The sequence below is a fragment of the Leguminivora glycinivorella genome, chromosome 15 (genome assembly GCF_023078275.1).
Source record: "Leguminivora glycinivorella isolate SPB_JAAS2020 chromosome 15, LegGlyc_1.1, whole genome shotgun sequence".
NCBI lineage: Eukaryota > Metazoa > Arthropoda > Insecta > Lepidoptera > Tortricidae > Leguminivora > Leguminivora glycinivorella.
In genome coordinates, this window is record NC_062985.1 from 19,599,846 (window position 1) to 19,623,725 (window position 23,880).

At 37.5% G+C, this 23,880-nt stretch overlaps 1 protein-coding gene across 1 annotated transcript; it reads left to right on the forward strand.

Annotated features, from left to right (window-relative positions):
• The first annotated feature begins 1,643 nt into the window (after nt 1–1,643).
• LOC125234105 lies at nt 1,644–20,875 on the forward strand. The gene is made up of 9 exons (XM_048140289.1): nt 1,644–2,011; nt 2,605–2,761; nt 3,406–3,451; nt 4,688–4,829; nt 10,935–11,066; nt 13,748–14,998; nt 16,118–16,253; nt 17,690–17,749; nt 20,219–20,875. The coding sequence occupies exons 1-8, from the start codon at nt 1,772–1,774 to the stop codon at nt 17,743–17,745; spliced, it is 2,160 nt and encodes a 719-aa protein (XP_047996246.1). The 5' UTR covers nt 1,644–1,771; the 3' UTR covers nt 17,746–17,749; nt 20,219–20,875.
• The last annotated feature ends 3,005 nt before the right edge of the window (nt 20,876–23,880 follow it).

Sequence of the window (23,880 nt, forward strand, 5' to 3'; positions counted from 1 at the left end):
ATTTTGTTACCGTAACGAGTGCACACGACGACTACATTTTGTTATTGTATCAATACGGTCGCATTGTTTGCACGACGTTACCACGCGTTATGTCACATTTGACAGTTAGTTACTGATTTGAAGATTTTGCGACTGAAATGGTTGTATGGGCAGGCTCCAAGAGGATGTTCGTTTGCAAAAAATAGCGCACCTCATTCTGATTTGAATTTTTGTTTGTTTGTAGGTATGCAATTTTTAATTGGCGGGGTGGGGGGACGGGGACCACAAAACTGCTTGGCAACATCTGTTTATATGATGTCTGGGACCTATACAATATATATCAGAAGACAGAATGAGGTGCGCTATTTTTGCAAACGAACATCCTCTTGGAGCCTCGCCTAGTAAGAACTTGGCTTGCGTCTGAATCTATAACAATAGCTAGTAATATGCCTGAATTTTCCCGTGTTATGCCGTAAGAATGTTCCACGTTCGTAATAAATATCTCATTACGTTTTACTGCCGCCGAGACCATTAACTGATGCCCTGAATATGTTTCCAAGATGGCTGCTAAATGTTCGACGGAAAAATAAAGTGATAATGTTGGATCGTAAAAGTAAGGCTTACGTTGTTTGCTAACTGTTTTATCGGCTTTAAATGGTTTGATATTGCAGTTTGGACGATCAGTGTTTTTATAGCGGGTCACAAGCCTTGTACATAAAATAATAATAGTATAGGTGAGCAATTCCCGAAAAGTTTGTACATTTCGATCACGTCTCCGATTTTGATAAAAATTGGTAGGCTGATAGAGTCCATGATGCTGAGCAAGATCCACTAGGTTTCCCAAAATGTCCTAGGTTGTTTGTATGAAACCTTCCTTTTTTGTTACCAGATTTCTATACATTTTCGGTAACAAAAAAGGAAAGTTCTTGCTCAGCATCATGGACTCTATCAGCCTACCAATTTTTATCAATATCGGAGACATGATCCAAATGTACAAACTTTTCGGGAATTGCTGAGGTACTGTCTTTCCCATCACGAAACAATGGTATTCCGGACCTTTGGGAGGCGTGCGTGGGGCCGAAGCCAACGCGTAGGCAACCATTTGAAAAAACGAGCCTTTGTCCAAAAGTTGACCGTCGTTCATCTTTTGGCACGAACGTACAATATTGGAAGCATAACTTGACCAGCAAATATCACATAAAATAAGTAAAAAACCGGCCAAGAGCGTGTCGGGCCACGCTCAGTGTAGGGTTCCGTAGTTTTCAGTATTTTTCTCAAAAACTACTGAACCTATCAAGTTCAAAACAATTTTCCTAGAAAGTCTTTATAAAGTTCTACTTTTGTGATTTTTTCATATTTTTTAAACATATGGTTCAAAAGTTAGAGGGGGGGGGACGCACTTTTTTTCCTTTAGGAGCGATCAAATTATAGGTGGTCAAGCAAATCTTTTCACTGATAAAAGATAAAAGGTGGCAAATTTGAAAAATGTAGGGACGAAAGTCTATCGTACCATAGACAATTTGAATTTTCCGCCTCGACTTTCTATATTTTGTTCTAAACGATCAAATTAGCAATTTCATCGTCGCGTTTGGTATGCCCTTAATAGTGAGAGCGACATAAATACGTCTCTTAAACGTCAACGTCAAAGTCAGCGACGTCGGCGTCGTAGTGAAGCGTATTATAAGAAACCGGCAATTAATTTAGATACTTTAATCCATTTTTAATGAGTCAAATCTTTTCTATGTAAAACTATAAAGTTCAAGTTTGTTTACGAACAACTAATTTGTAAAACATGAGTAAAAACAATGGTCAAAATGCCAGTACAAAATATAACACGAAGGGTGATAAAAAGATTAAATCCGAGAAAAGGGATAGCCTTAACAGTTCACAGGGCTCCAATTTAGATTCAGAAGATCAAGAGGTGGAAACATTTAATTCGGGGAAGCGAAAGCACGAGATTCTTCCTCTGTTGGTATCAAATTTCCCAGAAAATTATGGTTTGGTGAAGATGACAGATTTCCTGGTGAAAGGGGTAAGTATTTCACTATTACCACTACAAATTTGACTGTACGGGAGTCTAGATTCAATAGTTGTTTGTGGAGTGTAAACAAATAATGATATAACCCCAAAAAGTATGGTTAGTATAATTTTGTTATTCTACTTTTAGGTGAAGCCGAGACAGCCTGTTTAATCATTTCCATTTGATATCTCAGATGTTTCTTAATATTCATCACTTCTTGTTAATCCTCTTTCTTATCTTATGTTTTATCATTTGCCCAGTATTGGTCAATTTACCGACCGGTCTGGCGAAGTCGGTAGTGGCTCTGCCTGCTACGCTGCGGTCCTGGGTTTGAATCCTGGTAAGGGCATTTGTTTGTGTGATGAGCACAGATATTTGTTCCTGAGTCATGGATGTTTTCTATGTATATAGTATTTATATATTATATATATAGTTGTCTGAGTACCCACAACACAAGCCTTCTAGAGCTTATCGTGGCCCTCAGTCAATCTGTGTAAGAATGTCCTATAATATTTATTTATTTATCATAATTCACTGAAACATCTTAAAACATGTTCTTAGATAGATTTACTAAAGGAATGTATTTTTTCCAATTTCTCAAACAGTGCGGGCCATGTGAAGTGAGTTTAGCGGAGACCGGAGACAAGAAGGTAGTCGAGGCCATTTTTGGAAGCACAGCACTCAGAGAGAAAGCTAAGAAAATCCTAGCTTCGCAGTCTATTGACAGGGTCCAGATTAGAGTGGAATCACCGACACTAGACGGTAAAAGTGAAATCTTGACATTGAACTTATTAATAAATTGTGTGCGTTCTATGAGAACCCTTAACACTTTCGCTACCAAGAACCCGACTGTCGGGCACACCGCTCGTAGAAGCGTAGCCGATTACATGGGTTTCCCCGTATGTAGCGAAAATGTCGTAGCGCCGCGTAGAGCCCGGTTTCGAAAGTGTTAAATGCTTTTGCGTTCTATGACAGCTACTTCAATGAAGCCTGTAAAACTTATTTATTTATTTAAACTTTATTGCACAGTAAAAAAAATGTACAAAAGGTGAACTTAATACCAAAAGGCATTCTCTACCAGCTAACCTTTGGGCCAAACAGAGATCAATAAGAGCTAATAGGTGCAAGAAATATGACAATAAACCTTGAGAATATACCAAAATTTTAGCTAAGTCATGAAATATTGTCAGACGCAAAAGCCTGTTTTATCGTTTTTGAAGTATTAGAATAATCATACATTGAAATAGAAAAAAATAAACATTAATATTTAATTTTCTATTTTCTTCTACATTTATATTATTTTATTTATTTTTGCTACCAATTCTCAGAGAACTTATTACACATTGAAGTTTACTAAGTATCTTATTTGTGTTGATATTATACTTACAATTTTTTATTAAATATAGATGATGAGTCAGACCTGGAAGAAAATGATGAACCACAGGTAAAAAGGCAAGTAAATTTTCTCCATTTCCCAAATAAAAGTCAGAAATTATTTTGGATTGGACAGAATAATAACCAAATTTGAGAATTTCTTTTTTTTTGCCACTTTTATGAAATGTGTTATTTTGGAAAAACTACTCAGAATCACTAGCTTTTTTAATCCTAGTAGTAAAAAAAAATTGTCCCATATGGTTTTTTCTTATTTTGTTACCATTTTCCGTACATGTAGTGTGAGGTAACAAAAGAGGAAAGTTACAAAATTGTATGGAAATTCTGTTACACTTTTTGTCTCCCAGTGAGATTGAAAGTATTCGTGATTCTGAGTACAGTGGACCTAAAATTCCCTAAAAAAATCAAAATAAAAAAAAATGGCAAAAAAAAGAAATGCTCATGTAGTCTTTGATCGCCATCAACAGCAACTGACGCTAGGGATTTAATAATTGCTCCCACAACTTAAGTACATTTTCTTTTAAGTTTTTCATTCTGACAGGCGTTCAAATTAAAAGGTGGCAAACAAGCATACGATCCGCCTTGTGGAAAGCGGTCACCGTAACCTATGGACGCCTGCAACTCAAGGAGTGTAAGTACACAGCAAAAAGGAGTGTGCAAGTTTCTATAATGAGTTCGGGTTGCCGACTCAAAGGACAATAGACGGAACAAATTAGTTCCGTACGTAGGTCCTTCCGTCACCAGCACACCTCACCCTCTTCGAGCTCTGGCAGCCTTAATCACCGGCAGGAACACAACGCTGAGTAGGGTCTAGTGCTATTTAGCTGCGGTCTTCCGTACGGCGAAACTTCCCCAGTTGGGGCTCTGCTCTAGATTCGAGAGAGATTATATATATATATATATATATATATATATCGAGAGGGCTCGTGATTCTGAGTAGGAAAAACTTAAAATTTACCTACCTTTAAATAGTACATTACGATACAAGTGCGTAAAAAAGGAAGTTCGAAACGAGTGGCGATAAATTAAAACACGACCGAAGGGAGTGTTTTAAATCGACACGAGTTGCGAATTTCCTTTTCGCACGAGTATCGTACGACGTTTTTCAGTACAGATGAGCTTCCGAAGTTTCGACCTGTTATATAATGAACCACTTCTCGCACTAGAGCGTAATAAAAACACCATCTGTACTGAAAAAGTATTTTTGGTCATTGTTCTCGCGAAAATGCACAGACGTCATTTTATTTGATTGTCAGAAAATTTGAAATAATTGTAACCAGTTACATTTTTTGACAGGAAAAAGGAGGGAGACGAGAAGCCATGGGGTCTTGACATGGATGTGTGGCGTTCTGACCCGAAAGGCTATTATGGGGTCAGACCCCAATACTTAGAGTCCTTGGGTATAGAGACACTTCAAAACTGGGTTTTGGTGAAAAATGTAAGTACATAATAAATCTGCTAGTTTTCTGGGCACTTTTTAAAAATGTTATTTTGTAGGAAATGAAATGAAATATTTATTTGGCATATTAATGCGCTTATTACATACATACATACATACATACATACAATCACGCCTGTATCCCATAAAGGGGTAGGCAGAACACATGAAACTACTAAAGCTTCAGTGCCACTCTTGGCAAATAAGGGGTTGAAAGAAAACGAAACTGTGACATTAATGCGCTTATGAACGTCAAATAAAGCTACGCCGGCTCTAACCCTACGCCTCAGCCTCGAGAATATTTCAATCCCCCCTCAGTTGGAGGGGGGTATCCACTATGGGACCGGCGAGAAACTCAGCGGGCCACTTCTTTTCAAAACATTACATCTTATAATTAACATGCATTAAAAAACGAGATACAATTTAATCAGCAAAAGTATTCATCAAAAAAAAGAAATGTTAACAGACTAGGAACCTACTCTATGGAAATTCATTTCAGTAAATTATACAGGAGAGGGCGCCACGGTGCTAATGTTTACATCGGTTCCGTAATCTTTAGTGAAATAAAAATACTCTGAGTGACAAAAACTAGCCAAATAGCGTGAAAAACGTTAAAAAGTGTCTCAAATTATACAGTTAAGATGAAGTTTTTAGAAACAAAAGTGAAAGACTTGTGATAAACACGAAAAATGCAATACGATATCATAATGGACAAGTGACTATTTGTGTAGTGACAGTGGTGAAACAATCCAAAAATAAACACTATTGAAGACATTTTACTATTTCATTTACAGTTCTAGACAGTTAATTGAGTGAAAAAGTTAAAAATAAAAGTATTCAAAGTTTCGTTTTTTACGTCAATAGTGGGTAAAAAATAAAATTTGGCATACCACAATATTCATACTCCAGCGACACTCTTAGCGCCATCTATCGACTTTCGACGGAAGCTACGATCAAGATAACAGACTACGATCTTTCGACGTTCCGACTTAATCATATGTGGTTTCCGCTACTCACCAAGAGAGGGCGTTAATATCAATATTATTTGTCTAAAATACAAATACAAACAGATACGAAAAATGGAAGATTTTAAAGAACTGAAAGAAATGTTAAAAGGAATGCAGCAGGAAATAAGACAGCAAAACAAAGATATGCATGCCATGAAAGAAGATATTAAAAATTCCATTAACAAAAATATTAATGAACAATTTTCTAATCTGGAAACCAAAAATGCTGTTTTGGAACAAAAATTAGAAACACAAACCAGAAAAATAAACAACTTGGAGAGAACTTTAAGACAGAGAAATTTAGTGTTATTCGGAGTAGCTGAACAGGAAAAGAGTTACTGGGACCTTGAAAAACAGGTTGTTGACATAATAAACAATATTTTAAAAATAAAATGTGGCAGTAGCGATATTGAAAATGCAAGACGGTTAGGGAAAAAAGGAGAAAAAGAAGACAAAGTAAGACCCATAGTTATAACGCTAACCACAATGGGATTAAAAATAAAAATACAAAAAAACAAAAAGAAGTTAGAGTCAACATCCTACTATATTAAAGAAGATTTTCCACCTGAAGTTTTGATCAAGCGCAAAGAACTTCAAGCAGAAGTAAACAAGGAAAGAGAACAGGGCAGATTAGCAATTATTAAATACGATAAAATTGTAATTTTAAAAGACCGGCATCAACAAATCGGTAAACAAAGCAGCGATAGCAAAAAAAGAGTTCTACCACAATCACCGCCGGAAACAGCGAGACCAGATTCTCAAAAGGAAAAACCCACAAAAATCAACAAGACGAACAACATGGAAAATTACGTACTACGACAACCAATTCTGCAGCTGCCTTGTGAACAAAATAATGAGCAACAGCAATAGCAATTACCTCCGGCCCCTCCGCCTCTACCTCTCCCAATACGGCTAGTCACCGCGGGAGAGAAAGACTGTAACCCTCCAAATTATCAACAACTCTATATTTGCACATATAACGTCAAATCATTACTATCTCCACAAAGAATGTTACTCTTAAAATACTCATTGTCTAATATTAAATACGACATAATGGGATTATCAGAAATCAGAAGGAAAGGAAACGACATCATAGAGGAAGAAGATCATATATTCTGTTATACTGGAACGACACAAGGACAACATGGTGTAGGTTTTCTAATAAAAAAACAGTTCAAGCATAACATACAAAATTACATAGGTATATCAGGGAGAGTTTGCCTTTTGAACATGGAATTCGACACAGTAAAAATAGCAATGATACAGGCTTATGCCCCCACCTCTGAAGCACCAGAAGAAGAGATAGATATTTTCTATAAACAAATTGAGGACGCCAAAAAACTATCAACAGGAAAAATTATTATAATGGGCGACTTTAATGCCAAAATAGGACAGAGAAAAACATTAGAAAGTCGTATTATGGGACCATATTGTTATGGAACTAGAAATCCCAGAGGAGAAACCCTAATAAATTATGCAATGGCAAATAAACTCACAATAATAAACTCCATATTTAAGAAAAATCAGAAAAACCTGTGGACATGGACGACCCCTGATAAATGCCATAAAAACCAAATAGACTATATACTAAGCGATTCATCAAAAATCTTTACAAACATGGAAATTATTAACAATAACACATTTCAAAGCGACCACCGCCTATTGAGAGGAACAATAACTCTAAAAAATGTTCGGAAATGTAGAACCAGTTTTGGAAAACATACAGTTAGATTAACAGGAGAGAAAAATCAAAAATCATATCTTAAAGCTCTACAGGAAAAAACGAATCAAATTCGGTGGGAAAATTATGACAATATCCAAACCTACTACTCTAAGATAGAGTCAGCAATTAAACAAAGTCTAGACGCTACCACTACAATAGAAAAAAACAAAAGAAAGATTCTTTCTGAAGAAACTATACAACAACTGCAGAAACGTTCGAGCCTACAAATGAAAAAAAATAAAAGTAAAGAAGAAAAAAAAGAACTCTCTTTGCTCTACAAAACTACAAATAAACTACTGAAAAAAGACTATGAAAAGTACAGAATGGAAATAATTGAAAATAATTTAATCAGCACTGGAAGTCAAAAGAGAGCTTACAAGCAACTGAACTCTACAAAAACATGGATACCTACACTAAAAACGCACACGCAATCAAGCAAAGTTCAGACAAGAAAGGATCTAATAAACATTGCCTCAGACTTTTACCAGAAGCTCTACCAAGAAACGCCTAACACCAAACTAGAGTACAAAAAATTAAGCACAAAGTTTGATACTATGGTAAAGTCTTTTGACCCTACGGAAATATTAAAGAAAATCGACAAACTAAAGAACGAAAAAAGTTCAGGGCTAGACAACATCCCTAACGAAGCGCTGAAAATTGGAAAAAACGTACTATTGGTTCATATTACAAGACTATTCAATAAAATCCTAGAGTTTCAGGAGATCCCCAAAACTTGGGCGGAATCACGAATTACCCTTCTATATAAAAAGGGGGACCCCACAGACATCAATAACTACCGCCCCATCAGTCTACTACCAACCCTGTACAAACTGTTTGCAATGTGCCTGGAGGGACGGATAGCGCCAATAATAGAACGGAACCAACCCGCAGAACAAGCCGGCTTCCGCCCAGGATACTCTACCATCGACCACATCCATACATTGGAGCAAATTGTAGAGAAACATCTAGAGTATAAACAGCCGCTCTACCTTGCATACATTGACTACGCCAAAGCATTTGATTCTATCTCGCATGACAGTATATGGCAAGCCCTGTCACACCAAGGCGTCCCGAATACATACATAAATATAATTAAGGATATATATAAAAACAGCACAAGCAGGGTGAGCCTAGACAGACTTGGGCCAAAAATATATATAAAAAAAGGCGTGAAACAAGGAGACCCGCTCTCTCCTAAAATATTTATAGCCGTGCTACAAGATATTATGGGAGAGCTAGACTGGAGCCGAAAAGGAATCCAAATAGGTTCAGAGTTCCTAAGCAACCTTAGATTCGCGGACGACATCGTTCTTTTTGCAAATACAGCACGACAGCTTGAAACTATGATAGGAGAGTTAAGCAACGCCAGCAGAAACATAGGCTTATTATTGAACCCATCAAAAACGAAAGTTGCCACGAATAGTAGAAAGAGCCCTATTATAGTAAACGATACAGTTATTGAATATGCCGACAGCTATATTTACTTGGGGAAACAAATCTCATTTGAAAAAAACAGACACGAGGACGAGGTAGAGCGCCGGGTCAACATAACATGGAAGAAGTACTGGAGCCTCAAAGAAATTTTTAAATCTAAACTTCCATTAAAACTCAAAAAGAAAGTTATAGATTCGTGCATATTACCTTGCCTATCATACGGAGCACAAACATGGGTTTTCAAAAAGGACATAAGAACGAAAATACAGTCATGCCAGCGAGCTATAGAGCGAAGTATCATGGGCATAAAAATACGAGACAAAATAAATAGTAAAAAAATTCGTGAAAAAACAAAACTGATAGACGCAGGCCAACACGCCCTGCAACTGAAATGGAGATGGGCGGGACACGTAGCTCGCATCACAGATGGAAGATGGACAAAACGCGTAACAGACTGGCCAGGCCCAGTCCGAAAAAGAGGCCAAGGGAGACCCAGGGATCGCTGGGCCAACGAAATTAAGAAAATAGCGGGTAGAGACTGGAAGCTTAAAGCGCAGGACAGAAAATTATGGAAACAAATGGAGGAGGCCTATACCCTAAGCGGGGCCATGTAGACCGGATTATTTTTAAGTACTTGTTTGTTAACCTTTATGTTTGCATGGAAATAAACGGCTTTATTATTATTATTATTATTATTAAATTATACAAAGTACAAAGCTACTATGATTAATAAGAGATGTTAGAGATGTATAGAGTCTCTAAGTGTTAAAGTACATCTAAAAAAAAAGAAAAATTATACATGATGAAGAAAAAAAAAACGAACTGGTACAAATAAAAGATAAAAAGAAAGGAAAAAAGACCATCATGTATGCAAAGTTATTTTGTATGGCAGTATGGTAGGTCGATTTGTATGGTATCTAGCTCAGAGGCTTACATAGCCATGAAGAACGCTGTCGCCCCACTTGACACTGCTTGTATAGTCTGTTATAGACTGAGGCTCAGAGGTACTGTTGAGTTTATAATTATGTGCACATTTCTTCACCCTAACCCCCTAGCCCATTGCAATGTGATAAAATGTACACATATGTATATATAAACCTGTACAATCCCACTATCTATATGATTACCATCAACAGTCACCATTAATGTTTTTGGACATGCATTTACGCTGGATCTAGCATTAAGATCATATTTATTTCCAAAAGCTGTACCATGTACGTACAGATTTAGCATATTTTTAACGGACGGAGTGTTATAAGTTTGACGTGTCTGTCTGTGTGTGTGTCTGTCTGTGGCATCGTAGCTCCCTAATGGATGAACCGATTTAGATTTCTTTTTTTTTTGTTTGAAAGCTGAGTTAGCCGGGAGTGTTCTTAGCCATGTTTCGTGAAAATCGGTTCACTATGTCGAGGGCTTTTTTTAAATTTTAAGTTTAGTTATTTTGGTTGTTGTACTAAGGCACCCTAGAGGTGCAAAGGGCCTTCACCAGCTCGCGCCACTCCTTCCTATCTTCAGCGATCTCTTTTCGACGATTTTTTTTAGTTTGAATACCTATTCAAAAAAAATAAAAACACGGCAGGTATCTCATAGGTAAGCATGCTCCACCTTAGTCCACAACATCGCTTACAATCAGGTGTGATCGTGGACATCGTGGTTTAACGTCTAGGTAGACCACGATCACACCGGATGGTAAGTGATGATGCGGTCTAAGGTAGTGCTCCTACCTATTAAATTAAATTAACTGGGGAAATTAAATTAAATTAAATCACTTTATTTTGACCAAATGGGATCTATGAGATACATAGGTATCATAGGTAGAGTATATAGATACTCTTGCTTTAAAGAGACTTGGATTGTACTCATGCGGAAACACAGGCAGGCTCAGGCAGGGCATTCCACTCATATTTTTGTAGTTAATTAATGTAAACCTTTTTGTTTTAGTTCCGGTGCTCTAAAGAAGACCTAAGGGAGGTATTGACCCTGGCGGGCGAAGTAGTATTGTGCGTGGTCACTTTCGCTAGCCCCAACTCGTACGCTCGCGTCATGTACAGGCATCCGCTCGAAGCTTTACAGGTATGTGATATTTTTTTCAGTGCAGATGGTGCCTTTTGCCCGCACTAGTTGCTTAAGACGATACAGAAGGGGTAAATTCTCCATACAAACGCTCTCGACTATTTCCTACCTGGTTTTTAAAGAAAGAGCAATGATTTTTTCAATACAGATTGTTATTATTTTTATCTGTGTCGGACCGTTTTGATTTTTTTATTTTTAAAGACGCTAGAGCCAATCAAAAATTTCCAAAAACGGCCTTTTTCATTATGGCGCAAAAAAGGTGTGATACTCAAGATTGGTAACAATTAGCCAAAAAAAGCGAAACGGGCCGACACAGATTATTTCATTGTTATTCAGATTCTCACGTTCCGATTGATTAAGTTTTGAAGGAGAACAGTCGAGAGCGGAACCTCGATTTTAAAGATTTTTTAAAAATATCTTTTTCCCCTCACTAGCTCGGAAACACGTGTTTTGTCCTTTAATACCAGCGGGTAAAAACGCATTTTATCCACTAGTGGGTAAAGTAATTTGACCTTGAATAAAGTCAAATTAACTGCTTTAAAATTGATAAAAGTAGGTGAATCTAGTAATAAAGATGATTTGCCACCTGTGGAACTATTGGAAGCAGTGATAAACGCATTTTTTGCGTTGTAGTTTCCTCGCTATAGTGAGGGGAAAAGTTTTGTGTTACACTCGGGTGCAAATGTATTTTACTTCTCGTGTGTTAAAAAACTCGCAAGTTCAGGATTCTATTCTCGAACCACTCGCTTCGCTCGTGGTTCAACTATACAATCCTTTCACTTGCTCGTTTTTTAATTCCACACTCGGCGTTAAAATACAACTTTGCCCCCCTGTATAGCAAATAACTATTAACTGTGTTGTTCTTAATGGACAATTTTTTTCGATAAATCTAGTTAATAACACTAGTATATTTAATTTCCTTTCCATTTTAGCATTTTCGCTCCTGTATCGTCTTAAAGTGATTCATTTCTTATCAGGTCGAAACTTCAGTGGGCCACCTGTACTGAAAAACGTCGTAAAATACACGTGCGAAAAGGAAGTTCGTAACTCGTGTCGATTGAATTTATCGCCACTCGTTTCGATCTTCCTCCTTTCCGCACTTGTATCGTAATGTACCTACTATTTGTACTTACTTGTTTATTTTACTTATAAATTTGCTCTTTCTACTAACTATTATTACAGATGTACCTAGTGCGAAAAGATTTGCCTTCGTATTATACCGGAAACGTACGAACGTGTCACGTGTCATACTATTTCAGTCAGTTTTAGCAGGGTTAGCACATGATTGCCGCGAGAGTAGAGTGTGGGAGTGTGTATAGACTACCCGTCCTTATGTCATTAGTACAGTTAAAAGAAGACGTGTGATTTATCTTATTTTATTTTATTTATTGCTGACATTTCTGACATTTTTATACATTGACTTATAATTATAATATATTTATTTGAATTTTAAGTAGCCTAGGACTATATGTAATTCTAATTTAATCTGTGAGTTTTTATGATTTTATCTTTTAAAATGCTATAATATAAACAGAAAAAAAAATGTCAGTATAATTTTAATTTTTGAAATTACTGGTAAATTATGTATTTTTATTTTGAACTGTGATTTATTTATTTTAATTGTACTGTTATTTTTAGGGTTCCGTAGTCAACTAGGAACCCTTATAGTTTCGCCATGTCTGTCTGTCCGTCCGTCCGTCCGTCCGTCCGTCCGTCCGTCCGCGGATAATCTCAGTAACCGTTAGCACTAGAAAGCTGAAATTTGGTACCAATATGTATATAAATCACGCCAACAAAGTGCAAAAATAAAAAATGGAAAAAAATGTTTTATTAGGGTACTCCCCCTACATGTAAAGTGGGGGCTGATTTTTTTTTTCATTCCAACCCCAACGTGTGATATATTGTTGGATAGGTATTTAAAAATGAATAAGGGTTTACTAATATCGTTTTTTGATAATATTAATACTTTCGGAAATAATCGCTCCTAAAGGAAAAAAAAGTGCGTCCCCCCCCCTCTAACTTTTGAACCATATGTTTAAAAAATATGAAAAAAAATCACAAAAGTAGAACTTTATAAAGACTTTCTAGGAAAATTGTTTTGAACTTGATAGGTTCAGTAGTTTTTGAGAAAAATACGGAAAACTACGGAACCCTACACTGAGCGTGGCCCGACACGCTCTTGGCCGGTTTTTTAATTGGACCATATGTTGTCTGCAATAAACGGATTTATTATTATTATCTCGCGGACACACTCTCTCGTGGCAGTCATGTGCCAGGCCCACAGTGCAAGATGTACTGACATTGACTGAACTAGCATGACAAAATACGATCGTTTCCAGACTCCCTTTTCGCACTACATCTGTAACTATACTCTGTCAAACAAGTCTGTCAGTAAATAAGAACTAAGAAAACTATAGGTATCCTTTTCTCTAGCACCCTAAAGAAAAGGAAGCATATAGTTTTCTTTGTTCTTATTTACTGACAGACTTGTTTGACAGAGTTTAGCAGTGGCGGCTGGTGAAAGTTTCTGCTAGGCAACACTGAGCAAAAAGAGACCAACCTTAGGTGCTTTACTATGTAATTAATTTTAGGCCAGCCCGTGGGAATCGGCTTGTATGTATCAACCGCTGCTGGTAACTAGTAACGTCTTTCAACAGAACTGATTATAATTTTCGTTTCAGGCTGTCTCCATGCTAAACGGTCAAAAATTCCAAGGCCTCCCTCTAATAGTTCGAATAATCAAAACAAGTTGCAATGGCGTCCTACCAAATGGCCTCAACAGTATCGGACCAGGCCTGGCTAAGAACGGAACACCTCTGAGAGACATCAGCAGACATTACGAAAGATTCGTCAAAGGACAAGAATCTGAATTAAATAGTAGCTTGTTCAGAACTCCAGAAGAACAATGTTACAACGAACAAGCCACTTATTCAAAGGCTGAAGCTGATAAAAAAAGAGCTAAAGAAGCTTTAGAAACGCTCGTTTCTCTAGTCACACAAGGAATGAAAGTAGACGATCTGATGACAGTCCTGAAATCAATCAAAGGAAATCAAGACGTTAACAATATAATTGAGAATCTTAAAGAAATTGAAACGAAACCGTCAACGCCTGATTCCCAAACCAGTAAAAAGGACGCTAAAGATTCTGTAGAAAATAAAATTAAGCCCAGTCCTGTAAAGTCTAATGATAATTCAAAATCAACTCCGGATGCTAAATATAAGAAGCCGGCAGAAAACGCGAAGAAATCCCAGCAGATATCTACGATAACGAATCGTTCTACAAACGCTGCGGCACCCGCTCCTAAAACTACCCCTGTGAGTCCTTGGGCTAAACCTGCACAGCAACCTTTAAACCAGGGGCCAAATTCTTTTAAAGCTGCGCAGAATAAGCCGGGGTCTCGTGGCCCTCCGGTTCGTCCAGCGCCGTTTAATGCGGGAATGCCGGGCCCTAGGGGTCCAATGTCTGGCCCCATGTCCGGCCCAATGTCTGGCCCAATGTCTGGCCCGATGCCTGGTTCTATGGCTGGTCCGATGGGTCAAATGTCAGGCCCTATGTCTGGCCCGATGGGCCCAATGTCAGGCCCAATGCCAGGGCCCATGTCTGGGCCTATGTCCGGGCCTATGTCCGGCCCTATGTCTGGGCCTATGTCCGGCCCTATGTCTGGGCCTATGCCCGGCCCTATGTCTGGGCCTATGTCCGGCCCTATGTCTGGGCCTATGTCCGGCCCAATGTCTGGACCTATGTCAAGCCCCATGGCTGGTCCAATGTCTGGTCCTATGTCTGGCCCTATGCCTGGGCCAATGGCTGGTTCGATGATGGGCCCTAATTTCCCCATGCAAGGCCCTAACCAGCCTCAATTCGGACATAATGGGCCGATGGATTCTAATTCTAATGGACCAAAGGGATCAGAAGCGAAATTGCAGTTTAGCAACGTAAGTACATTTTGATCGATTCAATATTTAAAAACTCCACACGTATTATTTAGCCTGATGCTTCAGACGTGACGTTGCATTGTCTTGTGTCTTAGGTCTTACTTCGTTTATTTACAGTGAAAGGAAAACGGGCTGTTTAATTCGATTGAAAATTGAACGAAACAAAATAAATGCAACTCTTTCAAATTACTCTGATTTGAATTTCGAACTGAATATCTTGGGCCTTAGTCCGTTTTCACATTATCCGATCCGATATCGGCTGGAAGGATTTCGATGGAAAAAATCCAAGATGGCACCTGTAAATGTATGGGATGTCGATCCGACATCCGATATCGGATCGGATAATGTGAAAACGCACTTACTGCCCGGTCACGACATTGGCGAGCTAAAGCGACAGCGGCGAGTAGAACGAAAAGTCCCATCGCTGTGTCTCGCTCCAACCTATGGCCGCCGGTCGCCGGTGCCGCCTTAGATCAATGTCGTGGCCGGGCTGTTAGGTCCTTAGGTTAGGTTATATCATATCAGGAATACACTGTTAACCTTTTGAGCGCTTTGCCTCTCGCGTCAAAATGTGGCCTACACGCCAATGCCTCTACTAGTAAATAACGAAAATAAGTCTTATCTGTCAGCGGGACGATTGCTTTGAGAGCGGCCGCCGCAAGCAACTTAAGGCTTTGCTGGCGTTGTGGGCACGACAACACACCACGTTTTTTTTTTTTAATTATAAATGGGCTTACTCTTGACCACAGACTAGCCAAAGGCAAAGACGTGGCCTACGATGGAGTGAGCTCGCCCAGAAGATGCCTGTTCACTCTTGATTTGAAGGTTGCCGGGTTATATGAGCTCGGAAATATAGCCGACTCGTCGTTTGAATGAATGAATTAATGAATGAATGATTTATTTGCATGTGAATATTGGGTTTACATTAATAGGTGTTAGGTACAATATTTTATATTCGAATCTCTAAGATTCTACCTATACAGGTGTACATGCACTGTATATTGGCTTGGCTCGCTACTAATAGTAATAGAGTTTCACCATATTACTTTCTTGGCGATCAAATTATTCCGTTCCTTTATGTTATACCGTGTATATTTAATACTGTCTGTCTTTCTCCAGTTGCCTCCGTCAACCACATTCGCGTTGCTCAGCGAGAAGTTGTCGCAAGTTGGTCAGCTGCTGTCCATACAATTCACGACGCCTGGCTGCGTAGTCGCCATGTTTGCTCACAGGGAGCAGGCGGAGAGGTGTCGACGTATCCTTTATACATATATCATCATCATCCTCCTTGCGTTATCCCGGCATTTGCCACGGCTCATGGGAGCCTGGGGTCCGCTTTGACAAATCTTGACAACTCCTTTATACATATGTACTGTATGCCTACCATCTCCAATTCTCCTTCAATTGCTCAAAGTTAACTGGAAGAGATCCCTTAAAGGGATAAGTTCGCCTTTGTACTAGTGATAAGCTATTTTTCTTGTGTGTTGTATTATTGTTAACCGACTTCAAAAAAGGAGGAGGTTCTCAATTAGACTGAATGTTTTTTTTTTTCTGGTACAATAAAGTGTTTTACTACTACTACTACTACTACATACATACAATCACGCCTCATAAAAGGGTAGGCAGAGCACATGAAACTACTCAAGTTTCAGTGCCACTCTTGGCATTAAGGGATTGAAAAAAAAGTGCTATTGCAATGACAGGTTGCCAGCCTCTCGCTAACGCCACAATTTAACTCATATCCCACAGTCGACTTCTACGGTACCCACGGGAAGAAAGGGGTGGAGGAATTCTTGAACCGTCACCACACGGGCTTTTTTATAAATACACGAACTAATATAATTTTTCATCACACCCGCAACTTTAAATGTGCTATTGCACGCAGGCGGAGTGTGAGTTATAGAAAAATCGTTCTCCCAAGGGAATAATGAAATTTCTTGTACCGTACTTAACTTTTTTACATCTATTTACATATTTTTTACATTGCGAGTGTGATGAAAAACATTGTGTGTAACTCGGGGAGTATGAATATTACTAACTCGAGTTTTTAAATCGCTCCGCGAATCGCGTCGCGATTTAACTTACTCTCGGTAGTAATATTCAACTTCCTCCCCTTTTTGCACAATGTACTATTATATAGACTCAACCAGTTTATAAGTAGCAAAGGATGCGATGTTTTTTATTCTCAGCAACTACTGATAAAATAAATTTTGGTCCAATGACTGGTCCTATGTCTGGTCTGATGGCCCAATCTCATTTTCGTTATACCACAGATTCAATATAAGAAGATCATACCATTCCGTACAAATGCGACCATTAAAATGCGACCGCCTAAGAACGCGCATACACTACACCACACATAGACGGCGCCACAAAAAAATGCCTTGTAGCCATCGATGATTTGTAGATTGGCGTTAAGTGTCACTTTCGAGCCATAATCTATGTTAAAAGTGACACTTAACGCCATCTACAAGTATAATCAAAAGCTACAACTGCTACAAGACATGTTTTTTGGTGCGCCATCTATGTGTGGTGTAGTGTATGCGCGTTCCTAGGCGGTCGCATTTTAATGTATGGGTTGGTATAATATTCTTATATTTAATCTATGGTCATTACACAACATTCAGAACCACCAGTTTTTTGGTACAGAAAAATATCCATTTTATTTAATCCCTTAACTTGTTACCACAGAGCAATTCGACCAATCGCGACTGGAAGGAAACCTCATTGACGTCAGATTCATCTAAAACTGTAAGTATATTGTTGGCTTTTCGTTTTGGTCATCATAAATCATAATTTTAAAATGATTAGGTCACTGACAATTCCCCGTACATCTGTCGGGTCGACAGTCTTACAATTTAGAGTAGGATTATCTTGAAATTAACTGTCTTATTTCTAGCTTGGAGGTTTTAGGTTAGAACTTAGGCATTTATTTATCTACTTGTGTTTATTCTAATAATTAATGAATCTACGGTTGTTCTCACGTTATTATATCGCTACTGCTGCGACATGGTTCGGGCCAATTTTGGAGGCCCTTCTTCAGGCATATAGGGTTTCTCGCGGCGGCTAAACTCCGTGCACTGACGCCCCGCTTGCCGTTCCGCCCGCTGCGCGCTGATAAAGCTTTGTTTTATTAGGGTATTTTACTGCATTTCAAATAATTTATTTCACCCAAAGTATGAAATAAAGCTTAGAAGATTAATTGAGTACATTTTTTAGACAGTAGTTATTATTAGATACAATTTGTATTTTTAAATCGAAATACAGATTATATTTCTGTACGTAACTTGTCTGTGGGTACCATGACGTCATTGTTTTATGTTTCATATAAAATTCATAGAAAAAAATCGTTTTGAAAGTTCGGAAAATAAGCGGATTTCATAAAAAGTCATCCAAATACTCGTATGGTAGTCTAGGAAGATTTGTAAGCACCTAGTGTGGCGGCTGGTGAAAATTTCTGCTAGGCAACACTGAGCAATAAGAAACCTACCTTTACCTTAGGTACTTTACTAGTAGGTAATCAATTTTAGGCAAGCCGGTGGGAATCGGCTTGTATGGATCAGCCGCTGCTGGTAGGTATCCATAATAGGCCCATAGGCATTGTTTATTCAGTTTAGGAACAGGCCGATTTGTGACCGATTTTCTCCAAAACTATGAATTCAGGACTAATAGGAAAATATTTCTCTAATATTAAAAATAAATTATTTACAACAGCAAAAGTGCATAGCGACATTAGCAACTTTATGAATGATACCCGCTCGTAATGTGTCCATGATAAGTATGAGTAAATATTAAATATTTTAATTATGACTATTGTCAGGAGGGCGCTGTTGTTCTGTATGGGTTGACAGTTCAGTATAGAATGAAGAAAATAGTTCTAATGAAATTCCGCAAGATGGCGCGTAGTCATATATTTCCGGCCAGGCTTTAAAACAAGACTGTTTTCCCCTCACTAGCTCGGAAACACGTGTTTTGTCCTTTAATACCAGCGGGTAAAAACGCATTTTATCCACTAGTGGGTAAAGTAATTTGACCTTGAATAAATTCAAATTAACTGCTTTAAAATTGATAAAAGTAGGTGAATCTAGTAATAAAGATGATTTACCACCTGTGGAACTACTGGAAGCAGTGATAAACGTTGCGTTGTAGTTTCCTTGCTATAGTGAGGGGAAAATTTTTGTGTTACACTCGGGTGCAAATGTATTTTACTTCTCGTGTGTTAAAAAACTCGCAAGTTCAGGATTCTATTCTCGAACCACTCGCTTCGCTCGTGGTTCAACTATAGACTCCTTTCACTTGCTCGTTTTTCAATTCCACACTCGGCGTTAAAATACAACTTTGCCCCCTTGTATAACAAATAACTATTTTTTTACATTTATTTTGATTAGATAAGACTTAACAACACAGATTTTTTGACCTAGAATTTTTTACCAGTATGAAATTACAATAATTTTATTACTTAATTGTATTTTTATAAGTTCATTACATTGGTTTATATGTATTTGGTAAGTATGAGTAAATATTAATAAGGATTTTAGTTGCATTAAGGCGATGGGAAAATATGGTAAAACAAAAATAACTGACAAAAATGTTATGATGTTTAGGTTTTTGAAACCTTGATTAGATTATATAGGTACCAAAGCGTATAGTTTTTATTCAGATTTTATAGGATGTTTATTTTGTACTCGATATTTTGTATTTGCTATTGTTAATAGAATCGCCTCAAGCGCACAAGGAGATGGATATTTCGTTCTATATTGAATTATTACATATAAGAGGCTAATTTCCTATACTTAAAATAAAATATTTTATGCAGTGCATGAAATAAAGCACTACATAATTAGAAGAAAACTATGGACAGTAGTTACGTTTAAACATAATTTCTATTTAATAAGTCAAAGAGAAAGATATAAATTAAATGAATTGTGACGTCACTCCTTAGTATTTCATAGTAATTCCGTATTAGCAAGTCGTTTCGACAGTTCTTAAAAAAACGCTGATTTGACTAGTAGGAAACTAGCCTATTTCACACATTGTTTTATAAGTTAGGCAAAGAACAGGCAAGTTAAGTGATTTGATAATTTCTAACTGTATATGTATTATGGTGTAATGGTTTATGTAGTTATTTTACCATCTATTCTATGGACCTGGTTATCTTAAGTTTTATTTTTAGTTTACCATTACAATCGTTACTGATTGTAAATTGACAATAATTTTCAGATGGAGAAGTTTATGATTTAACAACCAAGGGGGAAGCTGAGTTCAGATTTGAACCTTTAAGGAATAGGTTTAAAATAGAACTTACTTAGCTTTAAGTACATATATGTTATTCAGTGCGGTTTTTATTATCATTAAGTAGAGTTCTGACTGCTCGTTCACTGAAAAGATCGCTCCCAACTAGTACGATCTCCGAAGTGTACTAGTTCGTTATTTTAGGATATTTAGTACAGTAGCACACCGAGAGAGCGAGAGACAAATTGTGCATATGGCTTACAGTAACGCTCGGCCGTTTTCGCGCGCTCTCGGTCCGAGTCTGTCGGTTTTAATTCGGTTGCGGTCGGATCACTCGGATCGCTTTACTGTCATTGTCACTTCTCGGCTCTTCGCTCCTTTCGCTCTCATTCTGTTGGCGTGTGTGAGTGTTCCAAATGTACTAGAGAGCAGAATCATTTGGGAGTAGTTCGGTCTAGTACAGTGCAGGGAATCGTGTATTTTGTACTATTAGTACATGTACTACACAAGCCAATCATTGAGGTATAAAGATTAGAAGACTATTTTACTATTCACATAAAGGAGATAGAGTAGGTTTACACACAGATATAGGAAGGAAGAAGATGGCACATATCGGGTAATTTGTATTGAATAAGCCTGTCGCACGTTCTCGAACCTACACACACTTGTATAAGTTATTACTTGCCTGTGATTTTAATATGTCTCAGGCCCTTGTGTGTAATTTTTGTGTTGTTGCAATTAAATATCACGCAACGAGGCATTTTTTGTTTTTGTTGACTCCAACTTACAAAAATTGACGCCCGAAAGCAAGCTGCGAGTAAAGACGGACAACTCAGTGGATTTTACTGAGTTCATTTGACACGCTAAGTAGATACGTTTGCTTGATCTATGGTATATATCGTCACTACTTTTAAAAAATCTCGTATCTCACGCTGTTCCTCAAAGTTAAAACGCAGTAAGTCTATATGCATTTCATACATACTTACTACAATTTTCTTTTCATTGACAGACGAAGATACAAGTTTTTTTTAAAGTAGTGACGATATAACATCTGTGTTTCCATGTCTGTGTACATGCGAACGACCAGCGTGTGTGATCACGCACACACACAACGCAACAACTGTATCTGTATGCTCAATGAGCTAATAAATGTGACACGACCGCCGGCGGCTTGTCCGCTCTATAGTATTATATGCTGTGAGGTTTTACACAAGACTAATATTTTTTTCTAACTTCGTAAATTTGAGTATGCAATTATAATAAATACAATTTGAAATAAGCTTTTCAACTGTTTTTGTGCTTTTAGGTTAACCATTTTATAATGTTTTAGTTTAAATTATATTCATGTGAAATGACGGATGATTGATTATAAGTGTTTAGTTTTATCTAGGTAATGAATACATATAGTTATGTATAACTACATATTAGTTATAAGTTTAGTAGAGATATATAAGTCGTTTATTAATTAGTGTTAAAGTGATGACCTAAATATAAGTTTTAAGTATTTAAGGCCTTCTGACATTCAAATTTGGATTAGCGATTTCATGTCGATTTTTTGAGCTGCCAGTTTAGGTACTCGTAAAAATCGTTAAATAATGACCGTTTGAAAATTAAATTAATAAAGTGAATTAAAATAAATCAAAGTGGTTTCATTTAGAATCCCTCAATTCCTAGCTACGTGGCCTATCTCACAACAGTGACAATTGTTGCCTGATAGTGACACTTCGCCGTTAATTGCCTGTGGGTTATTTCACCACAGTGACATTGACACTTGTGGTTGATTGACACAACCAGGAAATATTGACGCTGAGTAACAGTTTTACTTATCAATCCAGAAATAGGCACAGACTTGTCAGTGTCAATGTCACTGTGGTTAAATAGCCCACTCAATTGATAATAGTACATTACTACAGAGGCCGGGACAAAGGGGGCAACCCCATTTCCCGCCGAGGTATGTATAGTGCTTTTCTCAAACATGGTATGAAATAAATAAAGTCTACTGAAAATAGTAACTTTGGATGGCTGTATCTCCTAAACGGTGCGTCGTAGCGGAAAAATAATCGAATTTTCGTTCCCCTTTGATGCCCCGTATACGCTTATAAAAAAACAAAAAGTTATAAAAAAATTAAAAAAAAAAACGAAAAAAATTTTTTTTTGTATGAAAACGCACCCAAAATCAAATATTGTCTAGGGCCCGTACCAGTTGCAGTCGGCACGTCTATAAAGCCCCTTATAGTTTTTTTTAATTGGCTAAATACCTGGATGTTATGTCACAATTATCTGTGTTTGGAAATTAAAAAAGAGGACTTTGCCGGCCTTGGCCTGCAAGGTTTGTATGAAATTCCATTATCTATCAATCGTCCTAGCCGCACCTGCAACGTCATACTTCCCTGCCAATTATAAGGCACATAACATCAATATTTCATACCATGTTTGAGAAAAATAAGTATCTACTATGAAGGATACGGATGAGGGAGGTGGATCTATGAATTATGATATAACACAAACTAATTGTGTGTACGTGGAAAGAAAAAGTACTGTCAGAGATAAAAGATTACCTTAAATGAAAAACGAAACTTACCAAAAATAATCATAATCTCGACACAGGATTATAGTTACTTACTTTCACCACCCTAACTGGTAAAGGCTTTCTTGCTACTTCGAAAACAGATGAGAAAATTGAATTTTATCCACAAGAGTGCAAAGTAATTTCATACAAATTTTAACATGATACACAAAGTTGGCTGTTAGAATTCACGCAATATAAATGATAATTTGAACATTTATGATTAATGTTAAATTGATTGATTTGATTTAGTTTGGTGTTTTACAGTTAATGTTTAGTGTTGCCGTGGCGCCATCTGAATGAGAATAAACGTTTATTTAGGCCATTCCCTCTAGTCTTACCGCGTAGTTTTACCAGTTGAACCACTGGGAATTTTCTTCCTAATAGACTTATTGATAGTAAGGGCTAGGCAATAGGTAGGTTAGGTTTGTTAGGTACCTATAGATGCCGGAAGGGCAAACAATCTAGAACTAGGAGCCCCGCAGCGGGGCTTCGTCCAAACAGTTGTCGCGTCTGGTTTCGTACAAAAAAACAAAGTCTTACAATCAGTAAGTCTACTGGGAAGAAAATTCCTAATGGTTCAACTGGTAAAACTACGCGGGAAGACTACAGGGAATAGGTCGTTTATTTATAGTTCCGAAGTACGTTTCTTTCTAAGACTTTTACGGAGTCTTGTTAGTTATTCGTAGTATATTTTCAATAATTGAGACCTCACACCTGGTAAATGTGTTGTCATGCACAGGATGATGTGTAGATGTACAGAGTGCTCCGAAAGCTCATCAGTCTCTGTCACATCTGTCTCGTCACTTAATTCTCTACAACTCAATGGATAAATATATTTAACACTATACTGTTCTATGTTTTGTGTTTCTTATCACTAGTTTTATACAGAAAATATGGTCATAAAGAATTTTAAGGAATATTTTTGTTACATGTACTCGTAACGTTAGGCATTATACAAAATGTCACCCGTTCTTAAAATACAATTATTTAAGAAATAAATCCAGACGTAATATTATCAACATGTTTTTCTTTAGTTCAATCACAAACTCAGATATTCATTAAAATTATCAACAATGTCACG

Excerpts from the sequence above, each read along its gene's own strand:
- LOC125234105 (XM_048140289.1), top strand. The coding sequence starts at position 1,772 with ATGAGTAAAAACAATGGTCAAAATGCCAGTACAAAATATAACACGAAG. Across the intron at positions 2,012-2,604 it reads CAGATTTCCTGGTGAAAGGG|TGCGGGCCATGTGAAGTGAG; the intron begins GTAAGTATTTCA and ends TTTCTCAAACAG. Across the intron at positions 3,452-4,687 it reads GATGAACCACAGGTAAAAAG|GAAAAAGGAGGGAGACGAGA; the intron begins GCAAGTAAATTT and ends ATTTTTTGACAG.